Consider the following 27,641-nt stretch of genomic DNA (forward strand, 5'->3'; position numbering starts at 1 on the left):
GGGGGGGGTGAGGGGTGGGATATTTACCGAGTTCTGTAAGGACTGGCTCGATGCGGACGATGAGCTCGTGGAGCACATCCACGACGTTGTGCTCCCGTGCGTCATTCTGGATCGGTGCGGGCGCTGCCGTCGCGAGGGGAGGAGAGACGAGAACGAGAGTCGCTGCAAGCGCGTTGGCGAAAGTGAAGAGGCGCATCGAGCGCGCGCGGAAAAACGTCAGGGTCCAGAGAGCTCAAAAAAAAGGTGGCAAGTGAAGAGAGTAGTGAGAGCGACCGGCCAAGGTGAGCGAGCATTCACGTCGAGCAAGGAGCTGCGGTCGGCGCGCGGTGCGCTCCAGAGAACGAATAGCTGATGGCGCCTCCGACGCACCCCAGAAATGGCGTCCCCAGGAATAGGACCAAGCGAACCCCTTTTCAGATCCTTTGTGTCCGCATTTAGCAATTTCCGGGACCGGCGCGGGGTCGGCGAATGCCGAGGGACGGTAAATATAGCCTGGCCCCGCTGGATGGGTATCAGAGGAAGAGCCGGCCAGAGCTTGTTGCTAGGGTTGCTAGGTGGAGTGGGGAGGGAAGAAGATCTGGGACTATGATACGCGAAGGCGCGGTCCCGATATTTGCGTTGGCGGAACGTCGAGGATGTGCTTTCGATTTTGCGGTACCGCATGCAGCTCGGGTATATGGATGCCCATCCATGAAGGAATATTGTACCTGTCGTCGGACAGGGTCCTGTAAATACGGACGCTTGAAATTCAGTCACGTACGCGTCCTGAACGACGAGCGCTGGCGCAGGAGTGACGCTGGTGTACCGAGGTCGCCGGACCGCAGTGGGTCGTGTACGAGCAAAATCCCATGCGGGCGGTAATTGAAGCACGAAGGCCCGAGCGTGAGATCTCGAGAAGAAGCAACGACTGGGAGAATGCTTGAGGGCATGTCGGTGATTAGAAGGAGCGAATGCGGTCGAAATCGATCTCCGTACCCTCGAGCTATGATGATCTCCCCACCGCGATCGTTGATGGTCGCTGCATGTCGACAACGTAACCCACTTGTTCCGTTAGACACTTGATATGACGGATCAGTGAGCGATGGGTCGTCCATGGAGAGGGTCGAAAAACGACGTGGAGCTTTTGCCTCGAATGACAAGTACTTCCATTATCACTATTTGTAAAATTTCCGCGTCGCATCCGTCGAGCAAGCTGCGCATGAGTTACATATAGACAGCGCTCGCAGGTGTGCGTTGTAGAATCACGACGACGACCGGGATATTTCAACAACATCCTGAACATCGTTCGGGGTAAACGAGTTTTCGATCGAGGGCAATCCAGTCGTCTCCGTTGGATAAGATGATCTTATACCGCAGGTATCGCTCAGGGCCTCTCGTCAATAGGAGATAAGGGCGTGGTGAACAACGCCTGTCGAGGGACAAACCCGCGAGTGCGATCGACGAGATCACGCTACGCGCCTCGAAGCGCACGCGCTGATTTCAGCCCAAGGATGATGGTCTTCCTCATGTGCGTACGACACGGGCCCACACGAGGAAATAGGTGCCGGGATCAGTGCTGCTGGGTACGCATGAGGGAATATTGACGCCATTGCAAAGTCCGGTTCCGTCGGAGAAGTTGACTAAGCACAAAGAGGTCGATTGGAGTGGATTCGAATTGCTGAGCTTCGGTCGAACGAGCCGATACGACAGACCGTCTGTACTGTTAGGCAACATCAAGCTACGGTGGCGGCTAATCCCTGTTGGATTTCTGTCATATTACCAGTGCAAAAGCGCGGCGTCCAGCGCGTGCGGGGTACGATTATCGGCGTGAAGAACGTTCAGCCCACGGTGCGTCCTGAATGCATCCGCCGAGGCGCTTCGGTAACGTTTCGGTTCAGGCCCTCGTCTAGAGACGCTTTCACGATGCGAAGGTCATGAGAAGCCAAGCATCGAGCCCTATCAAGTTTTAACAGGCCTGGGACGACGGTCTGACGACGTGGACGAAAGCAACCAAACAGAGCGCGCAGATTCTCCACCTAATCACGTGGCCGTTCCGCTCTTTCTCCTTTCGTCGATTCTGTGGTTTCCTCCGCAATGGATCTCCGTCGTCCGAGCAATTCACGCGTATGTGGGCTCAGCGTTGGTTGAAAAATCAACATATCTTTATCCCCCCCGCCGCGTCCACCTCGCTGACTGTGAGAGGCTTATCGGCTCTTTCGGGTATTCGTTTTTGGGCAGAAGCTCGGGGGGCAATCCGTGGAAAGAAGCATCGTAGCAGCCAGCGCCGTCCCTTATCAGTTCCGACGGTCTCCGTCAAGCTCGTGGAATCCGTGGCACTTAAGAGGGAAGGCCCCGCTGCAGAGAACATGCGGAGCTTCTCAATTCGCTCGCTCGTCCCAGAAGTCGCTTGTCTTTCGACTCTCATATCCTATCGCGCCCCCGGGGTTGAGATATGTCTTCGAGTCAACCGATATTGCCCCAAGGCGCGGGCTATGGTGTCGGTGAGTACACGTGTCTCGGTGCATAAGTCCCCGTTTGTGTTGACGCTTTGAGCAGTCGTCGGTAGGCTTCCTTATCTGAGCCTTACTACGCGGCGAGGAAGCTCATAGATGGGCGATAGGGATCGGGCTGTTCTTCAGCGCGTTCATGGTGATGTTGACCGCCATCCAGGCGCGCTATACTGGCTTTTCTCCGAAGAACTCGGAAGAGTTTAGCAGCGCGTCGAGAAGCGTCAAGCCTGGGCTGATCGCGTCCGGCATCGTGTCCGCGTGGACGTGGAGCGCGACCTTGGTAAAGGCGCCCCTTCCGCGCAGGAGCCCAAACTCTGATCGCTGATAGGTTGCGTTTTGACAGTTGCAATCGAGCGCGGTGGCGTACAAGTACGGCATCTCGGGTCCGTGGTGGTACGGAGCCGGCGCGACGGTGCAAGTCCTGCTGTTCGCTCAGGTAGGCAGAACGCTATCTACGTTTGGTCGTGCCCGCGAAAGGCATTCTGACCGTCGCGTCTTAGCTCGCTGCAAAGCTGAAGCTGCATGCGCCGTACGCCCACACCTGGCTCGAAATCGTCGGCGCACGATGGGGTAATATCGCCCACGGCGTCTTCATGTGCTTCGGGTACGCTATGGGACGCTCGCTCTTATCGCACGGTCGACTTACCGGTCCTTCGTAGCCTCGCGACGAACATCATTGTCTCGTCCATGCTCGCTGTGGGCGGCTCAGCCACCGTGACTGACCTCACTGGGATGAACACCCTCGCCGTGAGTCATGATTTTTTCCTACCTTCATCCGCAAACCACGTCATGAACCACGCATCCCCAGGCCTGCTTCCTCACCCCCCTCGGTGTCGCCATCTACGTCGTCGTCGGCGGCATGCGCTCCACCCTCCTCTGCGACTACACCCACACCACCGTCCTCTTCGCCATCATCCTCGTCTTCGTCTTCACCGTCTACGCCACCTCCCCCAAAATCGGCTCCTTCGCGCGCATGCACGCGCTCCTCGCCGCCGCCGCCGAACGGACCCCGGTCGACGGGAACGCCCAGGGCTCCTACCTCACCATGCGCAGCCGCAACGGCCTCATCTTCGGCGTCATCAACGTCATCGGCAATTTCGCGACCGTGTTCCAGGACCAGGCGTACTGGCAGCGCGCGATCGCGAGCAGGCCCGCGAGCACGGTCAAGGCGTATCTGCTCGGCGGATTGGCTTGGTGCGTTTGTCCCCGGACTTTGTTTTGCCGTGGACCCGATCCGTGTCTTATATATATATCGATTCGTCAGGTTCGCGATCCCCTTCACGTTCGCGACGACGTTGGGCTTGGCGGCGGTGGCGTTGAGAGGCGATCCCGCGATGCCGACGTTGTCCGCTGCGGACGTCTCCGCCGGCCTTCCGGCGTCCGCCGCCGCGGGCGCGCTCCTCAACAAAGCCGGCGCCGGTATCCTCCTCGTCCTTCTCGTAAGTCCAATCTCGACGTGCGGAGAGCGCGCGCGCGTTCTCCTTTCCCGACCCGATCCTGATCGACTCGCGCGCAGTATCTCGCCGTCACGTCCGCGACGTCGGCAGAGCTCATCGCCGTCTCGTCGATCCTCACGTATGACGTGTACAAGCGCTACATCAACCCCAACGCGACCGAAGCGCAGATTCTCACCATGGGACACGCGATGGTGTGCAGGCCGTATGCCGTCTTCGAGTTCAGGTCTTGATATTCCCGGACAGGTCGCTTTCTTCGCGGTGGTGATCGGATTCTGCGGCCTGATATTCTTCTACATTGGTAAGCAATATCTCGCGGGATCTAGTCGCCCTCCGTTGACTGGCTCTCAAAGGGATCTCCATGGGGTGGCTTTACGTGCGTCCTCATCTGGAATGTTCAGCAAAACGATGGCTGATTCGCGTCTTTCGTAGACGTTCATGGGTGTCATACTCGGATCCGCGGTTGTACCTATCGCCCTCTGCATCACCTGGTCCAAAGCAAACAAGTGGGGCTGCATCAGCGGCGCCCTCATCGGTTTCTGTTCCGGTGTCACCGCCTGGCTCGTGACTACCAGCGCCCTTAACGGGGGCGAGATTAACGTGACGGTGAGCTGGATTTACTTCCTATCTTATAAATAGACGCTGAGTGCCGCTCCATAGACTAGCGGAGGTACATGAAGCCGGTGCTTACGATGCTGTATCCGGCTGACCAGCATTCACAGGCGACTTCGAGATGCTCGCAGGCAACCTCGCCTCTATCTGCGTGGGCGGTATCGTGGCCGTCACCGTCTCGCTCATCGTAAGCTCTCCCCTCTCCATCTCGCGTCGTCGTTGCTATTCCCTGATCATGCGACACCCCAAAACCCGATCGACAGTGGCCGGAGAACTACGATTTTGAGGGCACGCGCGCTATCAACGCGCCCGTACGCGAGCCGAAGCCGAGCGTGACCGAGCGGTCCTCTGCGGACGAAGAAGAGGACTACGAGGAGAAGAACGCGAGGGAGAAGCACCCGGAAGCCGTGAACGTGCACGCCGTCTCCGAGGAGGAAGAGAACGAGCTCGACCCGCGCGCGCTCAAGAAGGCGTTCCGCTTCGCCGCGTGGTCGTCCGCCGCTCTCGTGCGTTTCATTAGCCTCCCCCCCCCTCTCCCTATCTCCCCCCTTTTCACTCGACAGCGCGCTGAAAAACTGGCGTTGATTTAGACTCTGGTCCTGCTCATCCTCGTCCCGTTCCCGCTCTTCGGCGCGCAGACGATATTCGGCGTGCGTGGGTTCACGGCGTGGACCGTGATCGGCATCATATGGACGTTCATGTCCGCCTTTTCTGTTGTGCTATACCCTCTTTGGGAGAGCCGGGCGGCCCTGCGGCAGATTACGCAGGGGATGATCAAGGTGCGTCGTTGCGTCGATATGCGAAGAACCGACGCTGAGGATAGCATGTAGGATATGTTTGCGCCGGGTACAGGGAAGTACACGCACTCGGAGCCTCAGACGAACGAGGATACGAATGCCTGAGGATTGTGATAAAATGTTTGAGATAGAATGGCTGCGACTTATTCGTACAGCCAAAGAACGTATTGGGAATGAATGTTCGGAGGAAAATGTAGTACTACAATGATATGATGGCCATGCAGGGATGTAGCTATTACTGGCCGAAATGCAATGAACAAGTTGGCATTGCTTCCTGGAGACTATAAGGCTTCATTCAAAAGTTCGGAGCCGCAGCGCGAAGCTTGATCGACACCGGAAAGACGTTTGGGGTCCTGACGATATGGCGGGGTTAGCTCGAACCCAACTTTAGACTGGTTATCACCGACCTGAACACGCCGTTCTCGACGACAAGTTCCGGTGGCATCTCCTTCCCGTCGGTATCACGGGCCGGTTCGATGTCGAGAGCGGCACACATGGTGGCAATCAACAGCCAAGCTGAGGACTCGACGAGGTGTGTACCGGGGCAGCGCCGCCGACCCTATGCAGATGCGAAACATCAATTTACTCGCACTTAGCACCTGTTTATAAAGACACTCACAAAACCAAACACATAGTTCCTAGGATCGCGCCTACGCCTTTCCCGCTCGAGGTTTTCCTCGTCGTCTGCAACATTCGGGTCCTGTGGATCCACGTTGCTGACCTCATACCTCTCCGGAAAGAATTCGTCAGGATTAGGGTAGACCCGCTCGTCGCGTAAAATTGCCCAGATGTTCGCGAACACGAATGATCCTTTGGGGATCAAGTACTCCTTCGCTTGATCCCCGTTCTCGGATACGGCGTAAATGTCGTCCGCCTGGAGTCGATGCGGCAACCCTGCTGGGACCGGCGCCGCGTACCGCAGCGTCTCGGAGAGAACGTGTTCGAGGTATGGAAGTCGTGGGCGATCGGCGAACATCGGTAATCTTACGGTTCTCTCTCTTGTGACCGGATCGGTAGAGCGTAAGACGGAATCGAGCTCTTTCTGGACTTTGCGAAGGATGCGGGGGTGAATCGCCATCAGTCGGACGAAATGGAGCGCTAGCGTGACAGTGGTGTCGATGGAGGCGGCATAGATCGAGTTGGCCGTCCAACGGATGTCGTCTTCGTCTTTCTCCGAGAGATCTAAGCCGCTGGCCAACAGGGTAGAGCAAAACGATGGAGGGGCGACGCCGCTGCCCTATCATCATGTGTGATCCATCAGTTCCGCTGCTGTAGATCGTCTCACATAGGAGGTAAAGGACGTACCAGTTTAGCCTTCATGGCATCATACGGCTTATCGACCCAGTCTTGCATGACCCGCTTCCATGTTTGGGCCTGGCGTTTGAAGTGCATGCCTGGAAGCCACGCCGGCAGATGCTTGAGGAAGGGGAAAACATCGACAATCCAAACCGCGTCCGGAGAGGCGATCCGGTTGGAGAGAAGATCCACACACGACTCCGCCTGGGCCAGATATGGATCCTCAAATGTAGTCGAGACACGATGTCCATAGACAACGTTGAGCGTCAGTCCACCCGCATACCTAGGGTTATCGTGGATCAGTGTTCGGCTCCCGATACGCGGTAGCGGGGACCTACCATCGAATGTGCCGGGCGTAGTCATCTGGATCGCGCACGATACGCTGAAGAAAGTCGCGCGTGTTCGCCTCGATGAGTGGATGGTACGCTTTCACCGCGGCTCCTGATAGGGCTTTTTGCAGGAGACGCCGTTGACGGCGCGAGGCATCGCCGTAGCGCGTGAATGCCACCATGCGCTCGCACCCGCATCTGTATTTGGCCCCAAAAGGAAACATGAAGAGGAAGAAGTGAAACATGAGATTAGGCGCTTGTGGGAAACGTGAGGTTTACAACAGAGTACTCGCAGTTCACCCGACATCGTCATGTGCGGTCGGTCAGAGTAGATGGAGCCGCGCTTCTCGAGAAGGTCAAACGCAGCTTCAGCCGTGTTCAAGAATACCAGGGAGAGGCCGAAAACGTGTAGGCACACGACTGGGCCTACGAGAATCAAGATGACATGAGGAGGAATCAGAAGACAGGAGAAATCGAAGAGACCATAGATTTTAGCCCATTCTGTCGCGCGTTCCCAAATGTGACGAGAGCTAGCGAGCTCTCTGATATTGCCGACTGATGACATGGCGCGCGTATGAGCGAGATGGTTGATATTGTCACGAAGTGTTCGACGTACGAATGGGGAGCCCTTCAGGACCCGGAGGTAGAGAAACCCTTTTCGACCTTCGATGACGCGTCCATAGCCATGCCGCCAGCACAACAGCACCGAAGGTGGTGTATGTGTTTCCCAGAACAAGCATCGTCCTGCAGATTGCGTGTGGAGAGACACAGGGAGCGAGACGAGGCAAAATTTGGGCTCTGAGTTCGGTATGTTACTTATAGGCGGGCAGAATGATGGGCATGAACATATGTATAGTCGCTAGCTCGGCGGGAAGCAGTACCCGATTCGCGGGGGTGACTCTGACCAGAAGTTTCATATGCATTGAGCGTTATTAAAAGCCGAGGCCGGTGTATATGGCTGTGGTTGCCACTGCAAGTCATCGGTGACCGAGTAAACCGTAGAGATGTGTGATTTCGTTAGGCAAGAGATCGCGACTTGGCCACTTTCGCTCACGGACGAAGACAAACTCGAGCGGAGTGGCTGTGCCACCAAGGCGCCGGATTGGCTGCGGCCGGTGCCGGGCCCGTTGACCCGAAAGCTTTCGTTGTCGTCGCCGCTCAACATTGTTCGTCTTTGCTCTTGCACCCTTGCGGTTGGTGAAACCTATCCAGCTTGTCACTTCATTATCATCAGACCTACTATCCTGACCTATCAGCGATGCATTCTTGACGCGAAATGGAGATTCACGATCATTTGACCTGAGACTCGCCTATGCCAAATGACTGCTTTGCTCATTAATACCATTCCCGCTACAAGTCATATGCAGTAGCCGTCGAGCACACTGCAGAGAACTACCTTCCCTCCGCTCTTCTAGTAACGATCAGACAAACACCACGTCGCTTGCCTAATATAGTGTTCTGGTGACTACTCATCTCCGGGTTGGACGTTCATCTCGTGCGGACAAGGGAAGCTTCAAAGCATGTGAAACTGACTGCTCTCCAAACCGCGTATCTCCCGAACCATGCACATTCTTCTTCACGGTTCAGTGCTGAAGTACTCTTAGGCTCTCCCGTGCTTGCTGCGTATTCGCGGCTGTGATATACTCAGCAGGGTTGCGACATGCTCCTTACAATTGCCGCGGCATCTCCGCCTCCAGAATTTCGGCATTTAATGAGCACCCTTGATCTCTGGGCTAAATCTGAGCTTTATGTTCTCTGGTTGCTGGAAACCATTGCGTCGACTGCGTCGTGTCCGCTCGATGGAGAGCATCCAATCTTCGCTGGACTACTTATGCGTATGCGGAGACGAAAACTGGGACTATGATGGGGGAACCTATGAACTACTCCGACTGCGATGAGTCTCAGTATTAACAGTACATATGCCTTATACAGCAAATTATCATTCGTCCCAGGTGGGGAGCCAGTGTTAGTTGCACTTTCGCTTAGCTTTCCGGATCCGGATCTCCACAAGGAGGCCATGGCTTACATTGTTTCTTCGTTTCTAGCGCGTTCCAACAGTACCGTCCAAGCACGCATCTCGAACTTGTCAACGATTACCATCTCAGACTTCTCCTAGTACTTCGGCGGTAGTGTGACACAAACATCTTGTAAGAATTGACGGATCTGGTATGGCGCGGAAGACGGACGAAATGAATTCACAGGTGGAGTTCCAACGCGTTGTGGAAGCTGGGCATGACAAGACCGAGTCACGTTCAAGCGCATGATTCCGAAGGGATTGGAACTTCGAGAGGGGCTGAGATCAGGCTGCGAACTCAATCGATTCTGGTAGCAAGCTCGAAAACGCAACTGTCGGACGATGTGTTGGTACGTCTTTGTGTCAGAATGACGTGAGAAATCATCAAGGCCGACGCGAGGAGATACACCCGCATATTATAGTGCACTCGACAGTACACTGAACGTCTACTTGAAATTTGTGGTAATATTGCAAAGTCGATCGAACTGACCCTCCGTTCGGCTGCACTTTGCATAGTGATGAGCAGACCGCTGGGGGTTAATGAACAATACACTCTCGTATACTTGATACAGGCCTGGCTGACCAGCTGTATAAAACCTGCAACGATCTTCTCTATGCGCAGGTATATTCGACCGCCCATCGTTCTGTGGGCACAGTGTCACGGAAAGGCCGAAGCTTACCGATAGACGACATGTTCAAAGCCACTGCCGCCATCAAAGATTCTCGAACCCTGAAGAAACGGAGAACTATCCAGAATGCTCTGTTTGTTCCAGTACGATGGAAAACGAGTCGAGCCACCTTTCACGAAGGAAATTTTGGATTGCACTTGCAGAGGCACGGCAACTATTCCTGCCCACCGGACCGAGCCACCAATCGGTGACCGGCGGAGATACAGATAGAAGCCCAGCTGACGGTGACTATTATTGGGGCAAGTCCATCAGGCTGTGGCGTCAATTATTTCTGATTCAATCTCCATCTCGTGTCCTACATTGGTCTGAGCCAACGAAGCACGAGGCGGTCTGAGCCAATTCGATCGAATCGGTTAACCGAGCACGCGACTGTGGGACCTAGGTGGGTCCACAGACTCTTTGCGCATACCTCGTCGCCCTCAAAAACTATGCGCCTGTATAATTTTCCGTTCAAACGACTAACCAAGGGCTGAGATATCAATAACTGCATCGCACGCTCTTATTATAGAAGGTGTTTATCGTTGCACGGGATAGCTCAAATAATTGGTGCGCGTAATAAGAAATCTTTTAGCTTATACAGACGCAGCAAAAACATGACAGAGTCAGTATGGGTTCATCGCGTTGAAGAAGGGCGTATTGAAGAAGCTTCAGATGGCGCAGCCATATATAGAAGGTGGAATAGGGGCAGCGCTTATCCTGTCCACGTCACGGGCTCTCGCCGCCGCAACCGCCTCATTGGCGTTCTTGCAACATTGTATGGTAGGGAAAAGTCGGGCATAACCAACACGCTGAGAATATGGCAGAACGGGGTGCCCAAGTGACCTTGCCGAGTTTCTACCACATCGATGCACAGTGGGTGTTCACGCCATGTAGACGGAGGATACAAATACTCACTGACGGATTCGTTACGTAGACGCTATGACCCCTGATGGGCGTATGATACTATGGATTCTACTGTGGAATCTGAGGGTCCCATTCTTTGGCTAGCTTGATGCGCAGTCGGAACGAGTTACAACTTGTGCTCCAGGAGAAGTTAATGATGCAGATGAGGTAAGGAGACGGGGCCATGTTCATGGTCTACGAAACTCGACAAGACGACGCGATGAACGAACAACCATCACGTATTTCGAATGTGTGCCTTACTGTTTTGAAGGTGATTCCGATTGTGTATTATTCAGCAAGTCTCTGCTCTCTGCCCTCTTACAGGAGACGCCCAGAAACTCCTGTGCATACTCTTTAGATGGTCAGGAAGAGACCAGTTTCACATATCCAATGGGTAACTTCAAATTATAGAGCCCCAAATCGAGGCAGCTCTCAGGGCTAAATCTCTCTGCCCCCACGAGGCAGAGTTGTCGAAGGTGAAATGTAGTCGTATAGGCCACTTCATGGGGCACAAATTAACCGGATATCGCAGACCAGCAATCTACACCTGTGGCCTCCTCCGAAGGTGAGTAGCGCCCCTTCCTTCGCCTGTCTCTCATAGGTGGTTGCGTCTGCAGGCACGAAGCTGGTTATAAACTCGGACTGCTCCCCCGATTCCTCGGACGTCTTCTCCTCCGGGAAGCATCGCTCTCGACTCCACTCACACATTCGCGGTGATATCAAAACTACACTGCTTTCGTGCATCGACCCTTAATCAAACCTTCCATTTCGATCGTCATCTCCTAGCACTTAATTCAAAGCAAAAAAGCCATGCCAGCGCTCCGCTCGCACTCTTTCAGCAACACGTCGAAGTCTCTTTCGTGAGTACTAAGCTTTGATATACCTCTTGTACGCCTCTACTAACGCAGATGGACAGCCTGGGGCAGGCGTCGACCAAAACACGGCTTGCCTCACTGGCTTCCCCTCATCCAACACGATATCATACGCCAGCATATCTTCCTACTGGTAGTGAAGTCTCGTTCTCGACGGCATACCCCAAATCTGTTCTTTCCGCTCCATCGTCGAACGTCTCTCATCCTTTTCATGCCGGTGGTCCACAGAACGGCGGGTACATATCGAATGCGACGACAGGATATCACCATAGCTCCCACTAGTGCGCATCACGGTGCAGTTGAATCTCACATGTTACTAACCTCCGTGCTAGCTATACCGTCGGTTCAAGTGGCTACCCCAGCGCGCCTCCAGCCTCGCAGGCCTCACGGACCGGATTTCCAGATGGATTAGAGAACGTCCCGGTCGTTCCGGCAACCTCGCAGCCGGCTTATAGTTCTGTTCAAACTTACGGTGCTCCTGACCAGGTTTCCGAACGGCGGTCTGATCCGATCGGGTGCGCGTGAGAGATCTCTTCCGGTGAATCAAATTTAATCGTTTCGTCAGACACGCCACGGACGCGACCGGTGACTATGGTATCGTTACATCCCCAGCTCCATCACTCGCCCTCGCGGAACGTGAGTGGCAACCCTACTACGAGAATGCACCCGTTTCCCTTTCCGCGATGGAGAACAATCAAGACCAGCAGCCTTGTTCTTTACCCCTTTCAACCTTTCCTGCCGATCATTCAGCAGCGCCTGATACCGGCAAGTCATCGAGCCCATCGTTCGACCGTGGTTTAACTTATTACATATTATCTCAGGCGCGAGCTACCCCGCTTTTGACTTCAACCGGAATACGGATTGGATTTTCGACGAGCAATTGATGAACCTCGCCTCTTCAATATTCTCTGCCTCGGACGAGTCGGTTCAAGCCTCGCTATCCGCACAGGACTTAATGGCCCAAATATCGACATACGTACCCAACGACAGTGCCATACTACAACCCGTCCTTCCCCAGCAGGCCCCCGGCAACATACCTACGGTTCAGGCTCCCACCACGTTGTTGGCTGCTGCAATGTCCGCTGCTTCATCTAGTTCGAATATTCCCATGCCCCCACTTTCGCCTCCGGATCTTGTATCAGATGACGGACGGACCGAGTCGAGTCCTGAGACTTCGTTTTCCCTTGCATCTGGATGCTCCTCGAACGCTTTTCCTTCACCGGGGGAGATGCCCATGCTTCATGGTCCTATTCAAGATGAAACCCTGCGGGATATCTCATCCCAGTACCCGCTCCCGGCCACTGTTCCCGCCGCAACGAGCTCCCCGGAAGCCGCGCCGCTGTGGCAGGCACACCCTGCACATGACATGGGCGAACCCTGCACGCCTTCTCAACGCGACTCTTCTGCGATTGGTTTTGTTGCTCCCGGCGTATACGGATCAATGGCTTCCTCAGCTCACGAGCAATATCACCAGAGCTACGAAATTACTCTTACCCAGCCCAAAAAACCGAGCAAGAAGGATCCGAAAAAAACGCTTTTCAAAAACGCAGCCCCCTACACGCCGCTCCATGGAGCCCTCTTCGACCGATACGTTACGCTCCTTCAGCGCCTTCCATTGCGTCAAGACTGTCCCGTCGGAGGCTGCACCGATTCGCAGCGCACGCAGTTGACATACTGCCAAATGCAGGCTCATATGGAGAAGGTTCACTACCCAAAAGGCAAGTCGAAGAACGAGAAGATTTTCGGGTGCCCGTTTCATGCCCTAGGTCGCTGCAATCTCGATAGACCTCTGGAATCTCGCGCAATCACGCGACATGTCATCGCGTCTCACACACACCTGGACAACACCCAATGTTCGATGCCAGACTGCGGACACATCGCGTCGCGCTTGGACGCAGCCCGGCGTCACTTAGCCACGCAAATCATCAACAATATCAAGGCGTGGCGAGATAATGACGCCGCCCACCCCGAGGTAACGGAGGTTTACAACTCCCTGACGCCTGCCGATTGTGAAGAGACAGATCGACGTCTTCCACCAGCATCCAACAAGTCGTCAAACCAGTCCTCCTTTCCTCTACTCTCTCCCTCTAATGAGAAGACTTTCTGATACTCGCGTACTACCTGCGCAAGCAGCCTACCCCTCGCATGCAAATGTTGTTGCGTGGTCTACGGTTTGTTTATTTTCCCCCACCCTGCATTTCGGAATCATATACCTTACCCCCGGCGTCGTATGCGCTCTCGTAGTTTTTTTGCGGTGTGGATCTCAGTGGATTTGTTGTACCGGATTATGCCTTTTGTCTCACCATTCATACGTTATCATAGTAATTTACACGCCGGAATCTGTACAACTATAATACAAAATATATAAAACGCTTCGTCGGACAAATTCTCAGGCAACATTTCCGCAATAGACGCCGGTAAGGCTACGAGTACGGAAAGAGTCGAAAGAGTCCTGGTTACGTATGCTTAGCCACAGTGAAATCCAGAGGAGAATCGCCCCGAATCAGAGTAACAGTTGTATCCTGCACTTATTTCTACCCAGCGGCACGCTTTTCACTCCGGACTGAGTGATATAGTTGGATTGTAGAAGTAAATGTAGGATCGTTGTTCACAAGATCACGCGAGGGAGTAACACGGTATCATGGGATAACATGTCAAAGATATGACGAAACGCAAACTAGAAGCGCTAAATGTTGAAGAAGATACTTAGAAAGGATGTTTGTACGGCTATGTGGTACAAATGAAACCGAATTAAATGTATGGTAAAGCAACGGGTCAAGGACACGAACACAAAAAGGTAGGGAAATAGCCGGTATCATCAGGGAAACTCGTCATCGTCAGCTTCGTCCTGGGTGTCGCACTCGTAAGTGGGGTCCAGTTCCGCCATAATCTCCTTGTGCGTCTTCGATTTGCGATGGCGAGTCCGCGCATCGGCGCGCGAAAAAGACCTGCCGCATTCACACATGAACTTGACACACATGCCATGTTTCTCCGAGACGAGGTGCCTTAAGAGCTCCTTGCGCGTCCCCGATGTGTGATCGCAAAATGGGCAGTGAAAGCTGCGTCTCCCTTCGGCCAGGTTTCGTTCCGAGATGTGGTCGCTCAGATGGGAAATGAGGTGCTTTGTCGGCACCTCGTTGTTCTCGCAGCGCGGCCAGCGGCAAGTAGTTCTGCCGCCCGATTCGACGGTATCGTAAGGCTTGCTCCCGCGGCGGCGTACCGGAGCTTTCGCAACGTTGCGCCGGGGACGGGCGGTCTCCGACTGCCGGGGCTTTGTAGTGCGTCTAGGATGACGAGAAGTACGCGACGGTCCCGCAAGTGATTCAGATGACGAGTTAAAGTTCGCAATGTCGGACGCTGCGTCCGCGAGGGCGTGTGGTTGGTCGGGAGCTGCCAAAGCAGGGGGTAGAGCCGGTTGACGAGGCTGTTGCAAGTCTAAAGCGGCCTGCGCATGACGGGGTCCGATTTCGTTCACGAAAGGGGGGAAAGTTGAAGTTGTTGCGGTGCCTCCGGTCACAAAGAATTGTTGAGATGATGCCGACGCTTGCTGAGAGTAACTCGCGGTAAATGGAGGTTGACGATGATTCTGCCGGTGGCTTATGGCGGCATTGCGGGCAGGGTCGTAGAAAGGATGAGCCATCGACGGTGCGATGTAGCGGTGATGCGCATCAGGAGCGCCGCTATACTGGCGGTTCCAGTGGGCAGGGAGACGAGAACCGGTAGAGACTTGCTCGCCTGGAAAGAACGTCGGCGCCTGAGTTGGAATATGCGAATCAAAACCGGGATAAGCCGCTTCGGGAGGAGGCCTGCGCAATAGAAAAATACCTGTCAGTGTATTTTTGGGGAATCGCGGACGGGTGACGTACAGGTTAGCATAGCCTTGAGCGAGAAAGTCTCTCATCATCATCGGGTGCGCGCCATGAGCTCGATTAGAGCTAGCACTGACAGTAAGTGAGCAAGCCAGTCACATTCGAGAAAACACTCCTGGCACGTACAAGGGTGGCTGATTAGTCATGTCGGTGAAAGTCTCGTTTTGCGTCCCCGAGGTAGAGACGTATCCGGTGAAGGGCATGCCGGACTGCTGAGTATGCGGAAGGGACGCAAACGGCAGATGTTGAGGCCTTGATGTCGCACTGTTGTATACTTGACCGCGGGGTGGCGCATTATGGGCAGAAGGAACCTGTGGTATGGGAACAGCCTGGCACGGATAAGACGCCTCGGCCTCCTGTGGATAGAAGCGCGCAGTGGAAGGCACCGACGGCATAGACACTGTACGAGAGCCGAACGCAGGAGTCTGAAGTTGAGGAGACATATTAGGCACCGAGGCTGCGCGATTTACGAAGGCAGTAGGATGAAGCATGGACGGCTGGCTGGCTGTAGAAAAAACCGGTCGCGACATCGATCCCTCCCATGAGCTCGGAGCAACCGCCATGTGTGATTGAGGCGATGGTGGCAAGGAGAACTGATCGGGTGTATATTCGAGTCCAGCATCGAAGGTTGGAGTGCGACCTGGGGCTGTCGAGTCGCTCGGTATATGTTCAAAGGTGGTAAACACGCCTTGGCCCTTGGGCTCATCATCGAGTCCGGGATTTGTCGATCTGAACGAAGGAGGTGAGCTGCTGTGGACCTGCACGAAAATGAGGTCGCTTACGAAGACAGGATCGATTGGATGACGGCTTCCCAGTCACACTCTTGAGTCGAATGCATGTTGATGTTCAAGGAGATACGATGAGATGCGGATTGTCAGATGGATGGGAGTTGCTTTGGGATAAGCCGTAGCGCGATGCGAAACGGCTTAAATAATCGCATGGCGACGAGCGTGCAAGGCTAGACGGTACAACGCAAATGATTGACGACAAAGGATTCCAAAGAAGCGCGTCTATGGGAGCAGTGGCCACAGCAGCAGGGTTGTAATTTGGCGGACGGGGCGTGCGCAACCCTGGCCGCGTTGCACGAGACCGATCGGGGCCTTGCACAAGAGCCGCACCCGGGTGATCATATATGGTCCTGCCTGGCTCCATAAAGCCTGGCCATTATCGGAGGTGCGCAGGTTTGGACTACTGGCATGGTGCAGGTCGGAGGAGCATGGATTCGACAGATCCGGAGCCGAGCTATTAGATTTAGTTAGGATTCACGTCTGCAGATACTACGGAGTTCCACTCGCCGTGTGAGCTATTTCTCAAACATATCACTACCACGCTTGAAGCGTAGTCAAGGCGAGCTCCACAAAGCACGAAACATCGCATTGTCTGAGGCGACGCAGCGATCACGCTGTGGTTTTACACTACGCATTGCATTGAATGATCTAGATGAGATCTTAACCCATGTCAAGGCCACTGGGGCCGATACTTAGGGAGATTGACCAGATCCTTGCAGTGAGTTGAGAGCTGGCAGCACATGATGATGGCGATACAATAAGCGCCGGCGCGGAAGTGAGTTCCTGGGATATGTCCTATCTTCTGGTAATGTTTAAGACGGTCCACAGATTACATTATAGGCGAAGAGGCTAGCCATGAGGACAGGTTCGATCTAGGGTTAGCGATGGCACAAAGGAAAGCTTACTACAGCCGCCGGCTCGACGCTCGAAGGGGACACCGCGGATGACTAAGCATGGCAACTTCCGCGCTTTCCATCAAGAGCGATCTACACGCCGACGTCGGACGACCAGGGCACAACGACGAGCCAAATGCTCTCTTTGCTAAGAAAGCCAATGAACTCTCCTGGGGACTACCGACATATTCTCTCTTGCTTTCTATAGCTCTCAAGGATGGTTCATGCCAGTGTTGATGCACATCGCTGGCACATTGGACGAGAACGAGCATAAACAACCTCTCGCTTCCACCGGTTTTTTTCCCCTACTTCTTAGTACGTATGGAGGCTACATTACGGGGCTTTTGTGGTTGACGATGATTACCTTGTACAGGCAAACCTTGGCGACTCGTGCGCAGTGCTCGCAATCTGGGCGTGTCCAACCTCCAGAGTATGCGTAATTCTCAAGAGTTTTTCGAGAGAGGTCAGACGGGTCATGATGATATTCGTGTTTCAAAGGCGGTTAACCAGCTCGTGAGCAACGATTATTACGGTGCATCCGCTACTTGCTCCTTTCGATCCAGGTGTGTCCCACATCCTACACCCACACGTGTCGCTCACGTCGCTCACTCTTACCACCTCCAGCCCTACATCCAAATGGGCCCTGAATGATGTATGGAAGAAGGGAGAAGTCACGCGTCCTTGGCCGTCCTTGGACACTGGTCCAAATAACTTGCGCGCTGGACTGCCTGACAACGCTCAACTCGGGAAACACCACGCAGCACGACCCTCCGTCACCATCTTTCCCCCCTCCCCCTGGTCCTCGAGAACTACCACGAGCAATACTAGGTGGACGCCCATACTCGAAGCCGCAGACCCCCTTTGTTGAGGACAGCAAAGGGGAGCGGATGTATACCATCCTGGATCGACTTGCTATCTCGCCATCTCTAGTTGCAACGCTACGAACTTCTCGCCGAACTATTGTTCGGCATCGTCCGACTGCTCCGTGACAACGATCTTCCTATTCCCGGCGTCTGCCCTCGTCAACGGAACGGCGTTCCTGGCCGGTTCCACCCAAGGATTAGGAAGATGGAGGTTTGCAGACCTAAACCTTACGCCTACCTCCAGTCTTCGTAGGAGCGTCATCTTGGTTGGCACAAGAATGTACATTGAACATCATGTGTATTGCTTAGTCATATCTATCTACCTGTCTACTTTGCTCTCTGCGCTACCTACTTGGCGATTATAAGAGTATGTATCGTAAGCATCGGGAAATGACTGTGGAGGAGGAAAGAGAATCGGGAGATAGATAGTTAGTGGCTGAATGAACGGTTTGATCGAACGCCAGCCGCTCTGCTGGTGCCCGTGCGAGGCGCATTGACGTCGGCGTGACCATCACCATTTTGACCGATTGGCAATTATGGCCTGACTTGGACTGGTTGAATCTCTCTTCCGTGTTGGAACCTCAGCCTTCCATGTCGGCATACAAATCGTCCTCGTCGCTGTCGTCGCCGTCGTCGCCTTCTTCTGAGTAATCGTGCTCGTAGTCCTCTTCGTCTTCCGATATGGCTCGCTCTTTGCCCTTACGAGACTTCTTGTTGGTGCCTTTGTCATTGTCCACACCGATCGGCCGTGGAGAGCGAGACCCACTCCCGAAAATTGGTTCGGCCGTCGATAAGTTCGAACGTTGAAGCTCCTCCTCTTCCGAGTCGTCTTCATATTCGTATTCGGACTCGGGATTGGATTCTGGCACAAGGGGCAGGGGCAGCGAGTGCAAGGGGCCTTTGCGGAGCCAGAAAGCGATCAGGGAAGGAGCTGTGGACGGGGTGATTCGACTTGTTATCTCGACGGGCTTTCTGCGACGGAGCCGTTTGCCTCGTCTGCGACGAAACATTTTGCTTGGTTTGCGACGACGAGGAGTGGATGGAGGAAGAGTCGACGGCCCTGCTTCGGCAGATTGACTTGCCGATGTGCACGATGTAGAGCATGTGCTAGTACCTGCACAGGCGGGCGTTGTTCCTTGACCGTCACGAAGAGCACATGCCCTGGTCGCGCATTCATGCAGAGGCCGAGATGCACCGCGACGAGGAGTCGCTGGAGGAAGGATCGATGATCCTAACAAAGCAGATCTACTTGCCGATAACCATGCCGATGACCAGGATTCGGGGTGTGTACTGGTACCAGCGGCCTTTGTCCCTTGACCTTCATGAAGAGCGGTACTAGCGACCTTTGTTCCTCGACCGTCATGAAGAGCGGTACCAGCGGCCTCTGTTCCTTGACCGTCATGAGAAGCGGAAGCCCGGGTCGCGACTCCAGGCGGAGGTTGAGAGCCGTGACGACGGGGAGGGGTCGGAAGAGGGGCCGTTGGTCCTGACACAGCGGATTGATTCGTTGATGACAAGGATGTACGGGTCCCAGTGGGCGTTGTTCCTCGTTCATCACGAAGAGCGACGTTCGCGAATCCGGAGACAGGCTGAGATCCACCGCAATACAATACCGCCCCGAGTCCCATTGCCAGAAAGAGGGGATCATCCTGCGAACGTTGAACGGGATGCAGGAAGGGGCTGCGCTGCCTCGCCTGGGCAGACGGGATGTTTTGGACATCGCGCTCCCATGTCGTTCGAGGATACAAGGCGTTTATTGAAGGGAGCAGAGCCGAGGAAGGTACGGAATCTTGCTCTACATCGACGCGAGAAGAAGGACCAGGAGAAGAACGGCGGTCCAAGCCAGAATGAGCGTCAGCGACTCCGTAAACTTGATTGCTGAGACTGAGCTCCTGCAAGGGACGTCGGCTGGGGGATGGCTGTGATGACGAACGTCTGCGGGTGTATGCGATTAGATGGCGCTCGCGTATATAGTATGAAGGAGGACGTACCTAGATGCGCCACGGTCATCCACCATCTCGGGACCCGGACTCGGCGTACGGACATACAAGCGTTGCCGTTTGGGGGGTGGGCTACGAGTATAGAAGCTTTGTCAACAGACAGAACACACGATGTCGTGGCTCGTTGTAGTCGCACCTCAGCTGTACGGGAGCTATGTCATACTGCCGAGTTCTCTTCGGCCCCGGGTCACAGGGAGCGGATCTCCCGCCGGTCATCCATGGCGGCCGTTGTTCTTTATCCGGATCATCATTCCTAGAGCGTTGATCAGCGAGTGCTATGAAAGATAATGAATCGTAGATAAGATGGTGCAAGCGTACTCGGAGGAGGGCATGATCACAAAGAGCTTATGAGACGTGCCGATTGGAAAGCAACGCTTGATCGGCGTTATAGATATTGGAATATGTTCGTGATCGTGAAAATGAGCAGAGGTCGTGAATGAATTATTTAAACACGAGAGTAGCTTTGAGAAGGGGAAAGTCGTAGGCAAACAGGAGGTAGACAAAGACACACCTCGAGGCGTCATTTTATACTCCGGCAAAGGGCGCGTGACGCGCCTCACCAGGCTGTCTTCGCCAAGAGCTGGTCATCCTGGAGGTGTTTGGCGCGCAACAGAGTACGAAGAGCGACGTTGGCCCATAGACGACCACGGGCGACGATCCACCGACGACGATCATCGGTGATACAGAGCAAGCGAGGACGTTGGACCCACAGAGCATTCGTTGCTCGGCAGACGATGATGCCGGTCTTCTCCGTGTCACGCTCAACCTTGATGTGCTGGCGAACGTCACGGAAAGGATCTGAAGGAGTGTTCGTATAAATATCACGAAAATCGGTCTCGCAGTCAGACGTACCCTGTGGTAGTACGAGAGCCCGTCGGTTCCGTACTCTACCAGAGCAAAACTGAGCAAAAAGTGTTCCGGCCTCCAGTGCGCCGGGAGAAAGCATCGCTGAACTACAGTCACGTTGCATCGTTGATGGGACTCGGATACCACGTGGCGGTTCCAGTGCGCGGGATAATCTACACCGCAAGCGGAGGTTAGTACACTGATATTATTGAGGGCTCGTATGAATGACGAGCGAGAACCTACCCGATCTCCTGACACAAAGTCACAACCTCGGTAACTCCACAGGTAGCATTCCAACCAGAAATGACTTCCCAACAGGACTCCGGGGGCATACCAACACGAGATCTGTCCAACACGCATGAGTATTGCGCCTCGTTGCACCGAGATGCACTCCATACTGACTTCGGTATCTGCGGCGTCCATGTTTGCGGACCGTCGACTAATCAACCGTCAAGATGGCTCCAACGAGCGGTGAGGAAGAACATACCTCCGGCCAAATGTAATGCGTAAGAATGAACACATCGAAGGGAGGCCGACTCTCGATGAGAAGGGCGTTGGAGTTAGGAAGAGTTGGAAGCGATTTCTCTGATATCCGTGACAACAAGCAGGAGGGATACACAAAGGCACAGACCGACCGTATTGTGCACGCTGACCAACGGACTATCCTCTAATCTGCCGGGTACGGACGATCGGAGAAAATCAGGGCAAGCGTGCTTGGCAAACAGTATCCTGGTCAAAGGAAGAGAGTCAGCGTGCATAACCAAGCTGATAACCATGGCTTGCATTGATATACCGCAACGTGAACACCCGCAGGATTTCTTCTAGCATTAGCTGGACTATGCTGCTTCGTAAGAGCTGACTGGCTGCGACCCACGCGGAAGAGGTAGAAAGTTGGACGATCGTCCGGAGTATCATCGTCCTTATGGCAGCAGTAAGTGTAATGCGGTATAAGATGTCTGTATACTTACCTCCGAAAGTCAGTCGTGATCGCAAAAACGACGTGTAGGGCCAGTAGCACGACGATTTAACTGCAGTGTGGGCGTGGACGAGAGGCCGTGCGCTGAGAAGGGATCTATGAGCCACGGTGATATAAGTTTGCGGGGTATTCAATGGTGAGAAATCCCGTTCAGAGTTGGATGGGAGCGAGCGATATTTGTGCACAAAAGGAAAGGTGTCCAGCGCAAATATATGTTTGAGGGCTTCTTATCAGCTGCAAAGAATAATCATATATAATACGGAGTCCTGCAGTGAAGTGAAACATGCATTTGAGTAGCTAACAATGTTCAACCACAACAAAAACTAGTTAACTCGCATGTTTGTAGCCGACAAGGAACACGTCAAAATGGGGGGGAAGGGACCATATGATTGCGAGAGGTCATTTCTCGTCGCATTCCACGAGAGAGCGGAAGGGGTCGTTATACTTGAGACCGGCGGCAAGTTGAGATGTGGCTGCCGCTGATACGACTCGGCAACACGAGACAGAGCGATTCAATATCATGATGGATGCAGCGTTCGAAGTGACAGCTTGGGAGATGGCAGCAATGCGTTTTCCAACCAGCTCAACGGTGGATGCGGTGAGGAAAGACGGGCAAAAGGGGCGCTTGTTGATCCATGCTGACTAAGCGCGATTTCGAGGGGTCTGAGCGAGATGGTTCGTTCGTCTCAGATGGATTTAGCAACGTCGGAGTCTGTATCTTGATTATGGGTGTATAATACAATAACCGCGGTCAACATGAAACACTGATCTCTAACTTAAGCTGAGATATACTAGAAAAAAAACAGGAAATCCATAACGAAAAGGGTACATTGCGAGAGGGTATCTGATGCTTGGAATCTCTGTAGGTCGATTATAGAATATCTTCGGAGGACATGATCTTCTTTCCTTTGCCAGCTCGACCGCGCCCACCAGCGGCCCGCGCGTTGGATCGCGTCTTTGGCTTCTTCGTGAGATGAGTCACCCCACCGCGATGGGAAGAGTCGGACCTTGTGTACGTAGACTTGCAGTCGGGACTATCGCACTTGCAACCGTACCTCCCCTCCTGACAATGCGACATGGTCGTCATGTGGCGCGCGAGCGTACGTGGGTGCGCAAAGCGTCTCCCTGTGCCGTCACCGAGACGGCACCGCGGACGAGGAGACGGGCAGGCACAATAGCCGTGGGTTTGTTTGTACTTCATCGCATGGCCCGTGAGGTGCCACTCCACATCGAGGTGCAAGGTTTTCCGGCAGTCCGGCCACGGACATTGAATAGGTCCTGAGCGCTCGGCTCTGTCGGCGAGTCTTTCGGGGACGACCCGCTTCAGGCGGGGTTTCTTCGCGGTCCGCTGTGGACCAGAGGCGGGAGCGCGCTGTTCGAAGGCCATCGACATCGAATCGGGAGGCGCGTACGACGCGATCTGCGGTCCCGCCTGGGCAGGATGTTGACCGAAGCCGGTGGGCGTGGGTGGGGAAGAGTACGACGCGTTCGACGAAGAGGAAGAACATAGCGAAGGGGTGCGGGAGGGGCCCGGCGCAAGGGGGGTTCGGGTCGGGTTTGGATCTATCTGCCAGAAATTGTCTCTGAGAACGGCAGGCGCTGAGGCCGGTGCTTGTCCGTACAACGACGCCGGCGGTAACGATGAACTCGCATTGGAGGTGCCTGACGCGATCGACGACAGAGCCAGATCTGGATGTGCCTGACATGCGCTGGCTTCGTGCGCTTGCCTGTAAACGTCTTCCCAAGAAACGTGAGCCGAAGGTGGCGGACGGGTGGAAGATCCTGTGCTGGAAATGTGGAGTCGGGGTTGCTTGATCGGGAGGTAGGCCGACTGATGTGCGCTTCCATACTCGGGTGAAAAACCATGAGAGGACTCGGAGTTGATTTGGGAGTAACCGCCGGGCACTGCTGGAGCCGCACGGAGCCACTCCTCCCAAGGGGTCTGAGAGACTACCGCTGGCCTCGAGGCGCCCAATGCCGAAGCACGGCTGATAGAGGGAAGAGGCCACATGTTCTCATCGTCTAGGGCGAGAATTGGCTGGTAACTGGCGTACGAGCAAGTCAGGACGGCGATATGTCATTTTCGTGAGACGCGTACCTCGAGGGTAAAGGCGAATTCAGCCAATTGCTCGGCGGCGGCGAACCCGAAGGACGGCCGTGCGCGAGCCGCAAATCGGGATGAGCCGCGACGGGTTGCGCATGAAAAGCGTTGGATGAGCGGTCCGTGGACATCAAAGTCGAAGGATGTCCGCGCGTCGGCGGCGGCGCAGAGATAGATGGCTGTGTGGTGACGGGCACAGGCTGATTGTAGGATACCGCTTGCCCCGAGGAGAGGTCATACCAGCCGTTCGCGGATGGCGCGACCGGAGAGTGGCGGGGCGGCTGCGACGGGATGAGCAACGACGACAGTGCGGCGAACGCTGGGTGGTCGGCGGACACCGGATGCATGTAGGCGGCGTCGTCGTCGAACGACTCTGGCATTAGAGCTTGGAAGCAGGCTTCCAGTTCTTCATTCCAGTCGTCGGATGATGCTCCAGAGGTGGGAGGAGGCGCGGGAGGGATGGAGAAAGGGTCGGGCTCGAAAGTCATCGCGTTGTGGGCGAGGTCGTGTGGCGGAGGTGTATCCGTCAAGGAAAGCTGAGCGAAAGAGGAGGATCTGAGCGATGGACGAGTTACAAATCGGTGAGCAGAGGGCAGCGCGGAGGATATCATTTGAACATACGGGAGGCGCGCGTGAAGGTCATTGTTCGATTCGTGAAGCGAGCCGTAGATCGGCTGTGCGTGAATCTGGTCGTAGATGGACTGGGCGAGAGAAGGCGGATCATAGCAGGGAAGTGGCTGATTACGGGACGATTGGTATGAAGAGGACATGACGCAGGTGAAGAAACACGGGCTGGAAGGAAAATATACGAGTAGAGAGCAAGGGAAAAAAAATATGAAAGAGATGAGAGGCGGGGCGAGCGAGGAGTCGGTTCTTGAGGAGATCGCAGGGCGTTGGAGTGGCTGATATCAAGCGCAGAGCGTCGAGGCTTATATGTCGGAAAGTAAGCCCCTCCGGCCACTGGATGCAAGGCTTTCCAAAGCAAAAAAAGTTTGGGAAATGAAAGCCAAAGGAAGCCCGGCTCTGCGTCAAAGGTGCGCCAGGATGATACCGGAGGCGGAATAACGCCGAGTCTCTTTGTGCTGGTTTTCAGGTAGTGGCCTCGTAGTCGCGCCTTGAGGAAAGCGCGAGGGATTCTAGATTTCGTAGCCACCGCACACAGCGCCTCTTGGGGTGAGCCGGTGGCTTGCTGCGTCTTCCACAGTGGAAATGAAAGTTGGTCAGATTGCCTCTTGTGAGAGAATACAGCGCATCTGGACAATGCACGAGCGGACCTTTGCAGTGCCGTAAGTATTCTGAGGCCCCATTGTTGGATGTGCGAGTTCCAGAGAGGGTACTAGAGGTCGCGTGCGCACCCACAGTGTGCAGCTAATGTGAAGACTAAGGGGTATAGTAGCTTCATGAACGCCTGTCGCCCATAGATCAGACCGTGCCACAGCCCACAGGATCAAAGGAGAGGCAGGGATGACTCACGAGTCGACTTCTATCGGCAGCAGGCCGCGACGAAGAGCCACCGTTCATCTCTTCGATGGATCTGCGACAGCGAAGTCCTCGAGCCTCCCCTTTGCCAGGCCGTTTCAGCCACAGGCCGCGTGAGAGGCGGAGATGACAGCGCGGGGCGGAGGCCCTTCGCGCATGGCAATGACATGTAGGCGCGGGGGCCACGAACGGAGATCGGCGGCAGGAGGGGTGGTTTCGATCCTATGAAAGATTCCAGGCGTTTGCTTTTTTCTTTCGCGGTGGATGCCCGTTATACGAACCCTGACGTATTCGCACCAACCACGAACGAGTGTCGACACAAATGACGATCCTAAAGACAGTGGAGGAGTAGTAATGAAGGTCTTGCAGTCCTGTGCGCCCAGATGAACCGGAGGGGTCTCCTAGCCCTGACGTCTCCTCCGGTGGCTAACGGCGGCACCAAGACTCCAGGGACAAAGACGGGGGGGGGGGGATGTGCGGCCCATCGCGAGTCGCAAACCTAGTATAGAGAGAGAAGGACGCGGGGGGGGGGGGGGGGCGATCGCAGCGTCATGTTACATAACCTCTGTTGGCGCGTTGTTTCCTTTTGAGAATCGGGATGTGAGACAGGTTGCTATGGAGCGTCTGTTCGAGACTGTTGTTGGAGTGCACCGGGAACGAGGTGGAGGTCTGTACCTGCCCGGTTAGTTTGCTCAAGCGTGGGTAAAAGGCAATCTAGAAACGGACGTAGTAGTACGCACCGGCTGTGACTGGGGCGGAAATTGGGACACAAAAGTGAGAAGAGCGAGGAGCAGACCACAGTTCGCTACACGTTATCGCCCTGCACGCAGTCGTACGGGTCAGGCGCGAGGCAAACGGAGGTATTTGCTGTACTCGATGATCTGAAGCCTGGATTTGCCGGCGGACCGGGGTTTTACGCGTCGTTTTGGAAAAAAGGATGGGGCGCGATAAAACGCGGAAGAAGCGTTGCGATCTCCGGTCCCGGGTTGAACTGGGGAACGTACGGATCGTATCGCCTGTATATATGGTCGCTAACGGGAGCACCATCGGCTTGTAGAAACGTCTGTGTAACGGGCGCATCTAACAATGCCCGTTTCGCCACGTTTCAGGGCCTTGTCTGTGGTCGCGCGAGCCGCACAAACTCGGTGCACATCGATCGATCGTGTCCTGGAACGTCGTTCCTGCGCGTATGCCGTTCGATCGCTGTTGCCCGTAGGGGTGCTGCACGAGATGCGAGGAGACAAATAAGAGCGGTTCGCACACTCGCCGGTGACGCGGACCGTTTCGTTGTTTCGATTTGGGCGCTTATGTTGCTTAGTCATCATGCATGATTTGCTGGATCAGCGCTAGCAAGGCGCCGGCGTCTTCTGACAATGTTTTGACGACCTCGCTAGCGCGGTTCAACGAAACCTGGAAGTGATGAATGAAATTCAATCGCGGTACGATTGGAGCGGAGACTGGCCACGTCCACCCTGAAGCTCGATTCTATCCTTCGCCACGCGACGGGGCGTCTTCTTCGCGTCGTTCTTGTACGACGCGAGAGTGTGTCCAGGACGTGGCGGCTGTCTACGTCAACTGTAATGGAGAGATCCTGGTTGGGTTGGATCTGTGGGATGACTTGAACAGGAGTTGGCGGTCCGCGTCGGCGGGTTGACCTGACTTCGGTGCGTGATCCGATTCGCTGTACAACCTACCGCAAAAGTACTGATACCTGCAGTTCAGGATATGGATATCCCTCATGTACACTCGTCGGAGCGAACCATCGAGTCTTCCTCATGTACCAAAGCATCAATGATCCGTCTGAATCTGAAAGGCTATATAGCAAGACACCGTGCTCGACCTGAACAAGAACTGCGACTTCCCCAGAGAGCGCGTTCGCATCGCCGCCCACGCTTCTCTGTCAACAGCGTCGAGTCTAAACGAACGCGCGAACGCGTGTTACGCACGTCTCCATGACGTCGCGTCAGCTTTCTCCGGATCCGCGTCCTCCGACAGAGCCAACCGCCTCTCCGTCATCTCCGTGTTCGCTCGCGTTTCACGGTTCAGACCGCCGGTTCTTGTTCACCGCTCGTCCCATTATCTCCCTTGCCTCAAGGCGCTCAACCACACGACGGCTCACGTACGTCAGGGCATCGGAAACGCTATCGCGCCCGAGGTCGCATTCAACACCCCTGTGTGTGCCTGCGCCCTTCCGCGGCTGATGAAACTCAACGCCGGGATCCGCACCGGCGCTGATCGCGTTTCCAAACGCCACGAAGGGAGAGACTCGGTCGTCACGCCTGTCGGCCGAACATGGCACTCTTCCTCCCGCCCGCGTCCTCGTCCGCCCGCCGCCCGCGAAAATCGCGATGGCGCGCCTACACCCTTCCCCCCCCCTCCCGCGACGCCTCGC

The 27,641-nt window shown here is 54.9% G+C and overlaps 5 protein-coding genes across 5 annotated transcripts in view; 2 read left to right on the plus strand and 3 right to left on the minus strand.

Moving 5' to 3' along the window:
- Window positions 1–196, minus strand: part of PUNSTDRAFT_146376 (uncharacterized protein) — a gene marked incomplete at both ends in the record, with an annotated part of 789 nt that extends 593 nt beyond the window's left edge. The window contains one exon of the mRNA XM_007388074.1: window positions 28–196. Coding sequence (XP_007388136.1) covers window positions 28–196 — 169 coding nt within the window. The remainder of the gene's footprint in view (window positions 1–27) is intronic.
- Window positions 197–2,431: 2,235 nt separating this feature from the next.
- Window positions 2,432–6,386, plus strand: PUNSTDRAFT_146377 (urea transporter; the record flags this gene model as incomplete). Its single annotated transcript, XM_007388075.1, has 19 exons — window positions 2,432–2,480; window positions 2,536–2,541; window positions 2,600–2,769; window positions 2,833–2,925; window positions 2,990–3,093; window positions 3,149–3,236; window positions 3,298–3,683; window positions 3,754–3,928; window positions 4,006–4,137; window positions 4,190–4,244; window positions 4,297–4,319; window positions 4,376–4,549; window positions 4,604–4,613; window positions 4,666–4,742; window positions 4,819–5,061; window positions 5,146–5,334; window positions 5,386–5,705; window positions 5,760–5,911; window positions 5,972–6,386. 17 exons carry the CDS (start codon window positions 2,432–2,434, stop codon window positions 5,455–5,457), a joined length of 2,046 nt encoding a protein of 681 aa, XP_007388137.1. The 3' UTR covers window positions 5,458–5,705; window positions 5,760–5,911; window positions 5,972–6,386.
- A 4,986-nt stretch (window positions 6,387–11,372) lies between these two features.
- PUNSTDRAFT_138390 (uncharacterized protein) lies at window positions 11,373–13,541 on the plus strand (the record flags this gene model as incomplete). The annotated part of the gene is made up of 5 exons (XM_007388076.1): window positions 11,373–11,422; window positions 11,479–11,715; window positions 11,767–11,949; window positions 12,000–12,070; window positions 12,256–13,541. The coding sequence occupies 5 exons, from the start codon at window positions 11,373–11,375 to the stop codon at window positions 13,539–13,541; spliced, it is 1,827 nt and encodes a 608-aa protein (XP_007388138.1).
- Window positions 13,542–14,252: 711 nt separating this feature from the next.
- On the minus strand, window positions 14,253–16,141 carry PUNSTDRAFT_138391 (uncharacterized protein; the record flags this gene model as incomplete). The annotated part of the gene is made up of 4 exons (XM_007388077.1): window positions 14,253–15,240; window positions 15,301–15,375; window positions 15,430–16,032; window positions 16,086–16,141. The coding sequence occupies 4 exons, from the start codon at window positions 16,139–16,141 to the stop codon at window positions 14,253–14,255; spliced, it is 1,722 nt and encodes a 573-aa protein (XP_007388139.1).
- A 1,986-nt stretch (window positions 16,142–18,127) lies between these two features.
- PUNSTDRAFT_122759 (uncharacterized protein) lies at window positions 18,128–20,310 on the minus strand. The gene is made up of 4 exons (XM_007388078.1): window positions 20,166–20,310; window positions 19,984–20,100; window positions 19,839–19,919; window positions 18,128–19,782 (listed from the first exon to the last, which is right to left on the minus strand). The coding sequence occupies exons 1-4, from the start codon at window positions 20,177–20,179 to the stop codon at window positions 18,429–18,431; spliced, it is 1,566 nt and encodes a 521-aa protein (XP_007388140.1). The 5' UTR covers window positions 20,180–20,310; the 3' UTR covers window positions 18,128–18,428.
- Window positions 20,311–27,641: the final 7,331 nt, after the last annotated feature.

The sequence above is a fragment of the Punctularia strigosozonata genome (genome assembly GCF_000264995.1).
Source record: "Punctularia strigosozonata HHB-11173 SS5 unplaced genomic scaffold PUNSTscaffold_16, whole genome shotgun sequence".
NCBI lineage: Eukaryota > Fungi > Basidiomycota > Agaricomycetes > Corticiales > Punctulariaceae > Punctularia > Punctularia strigosozonata.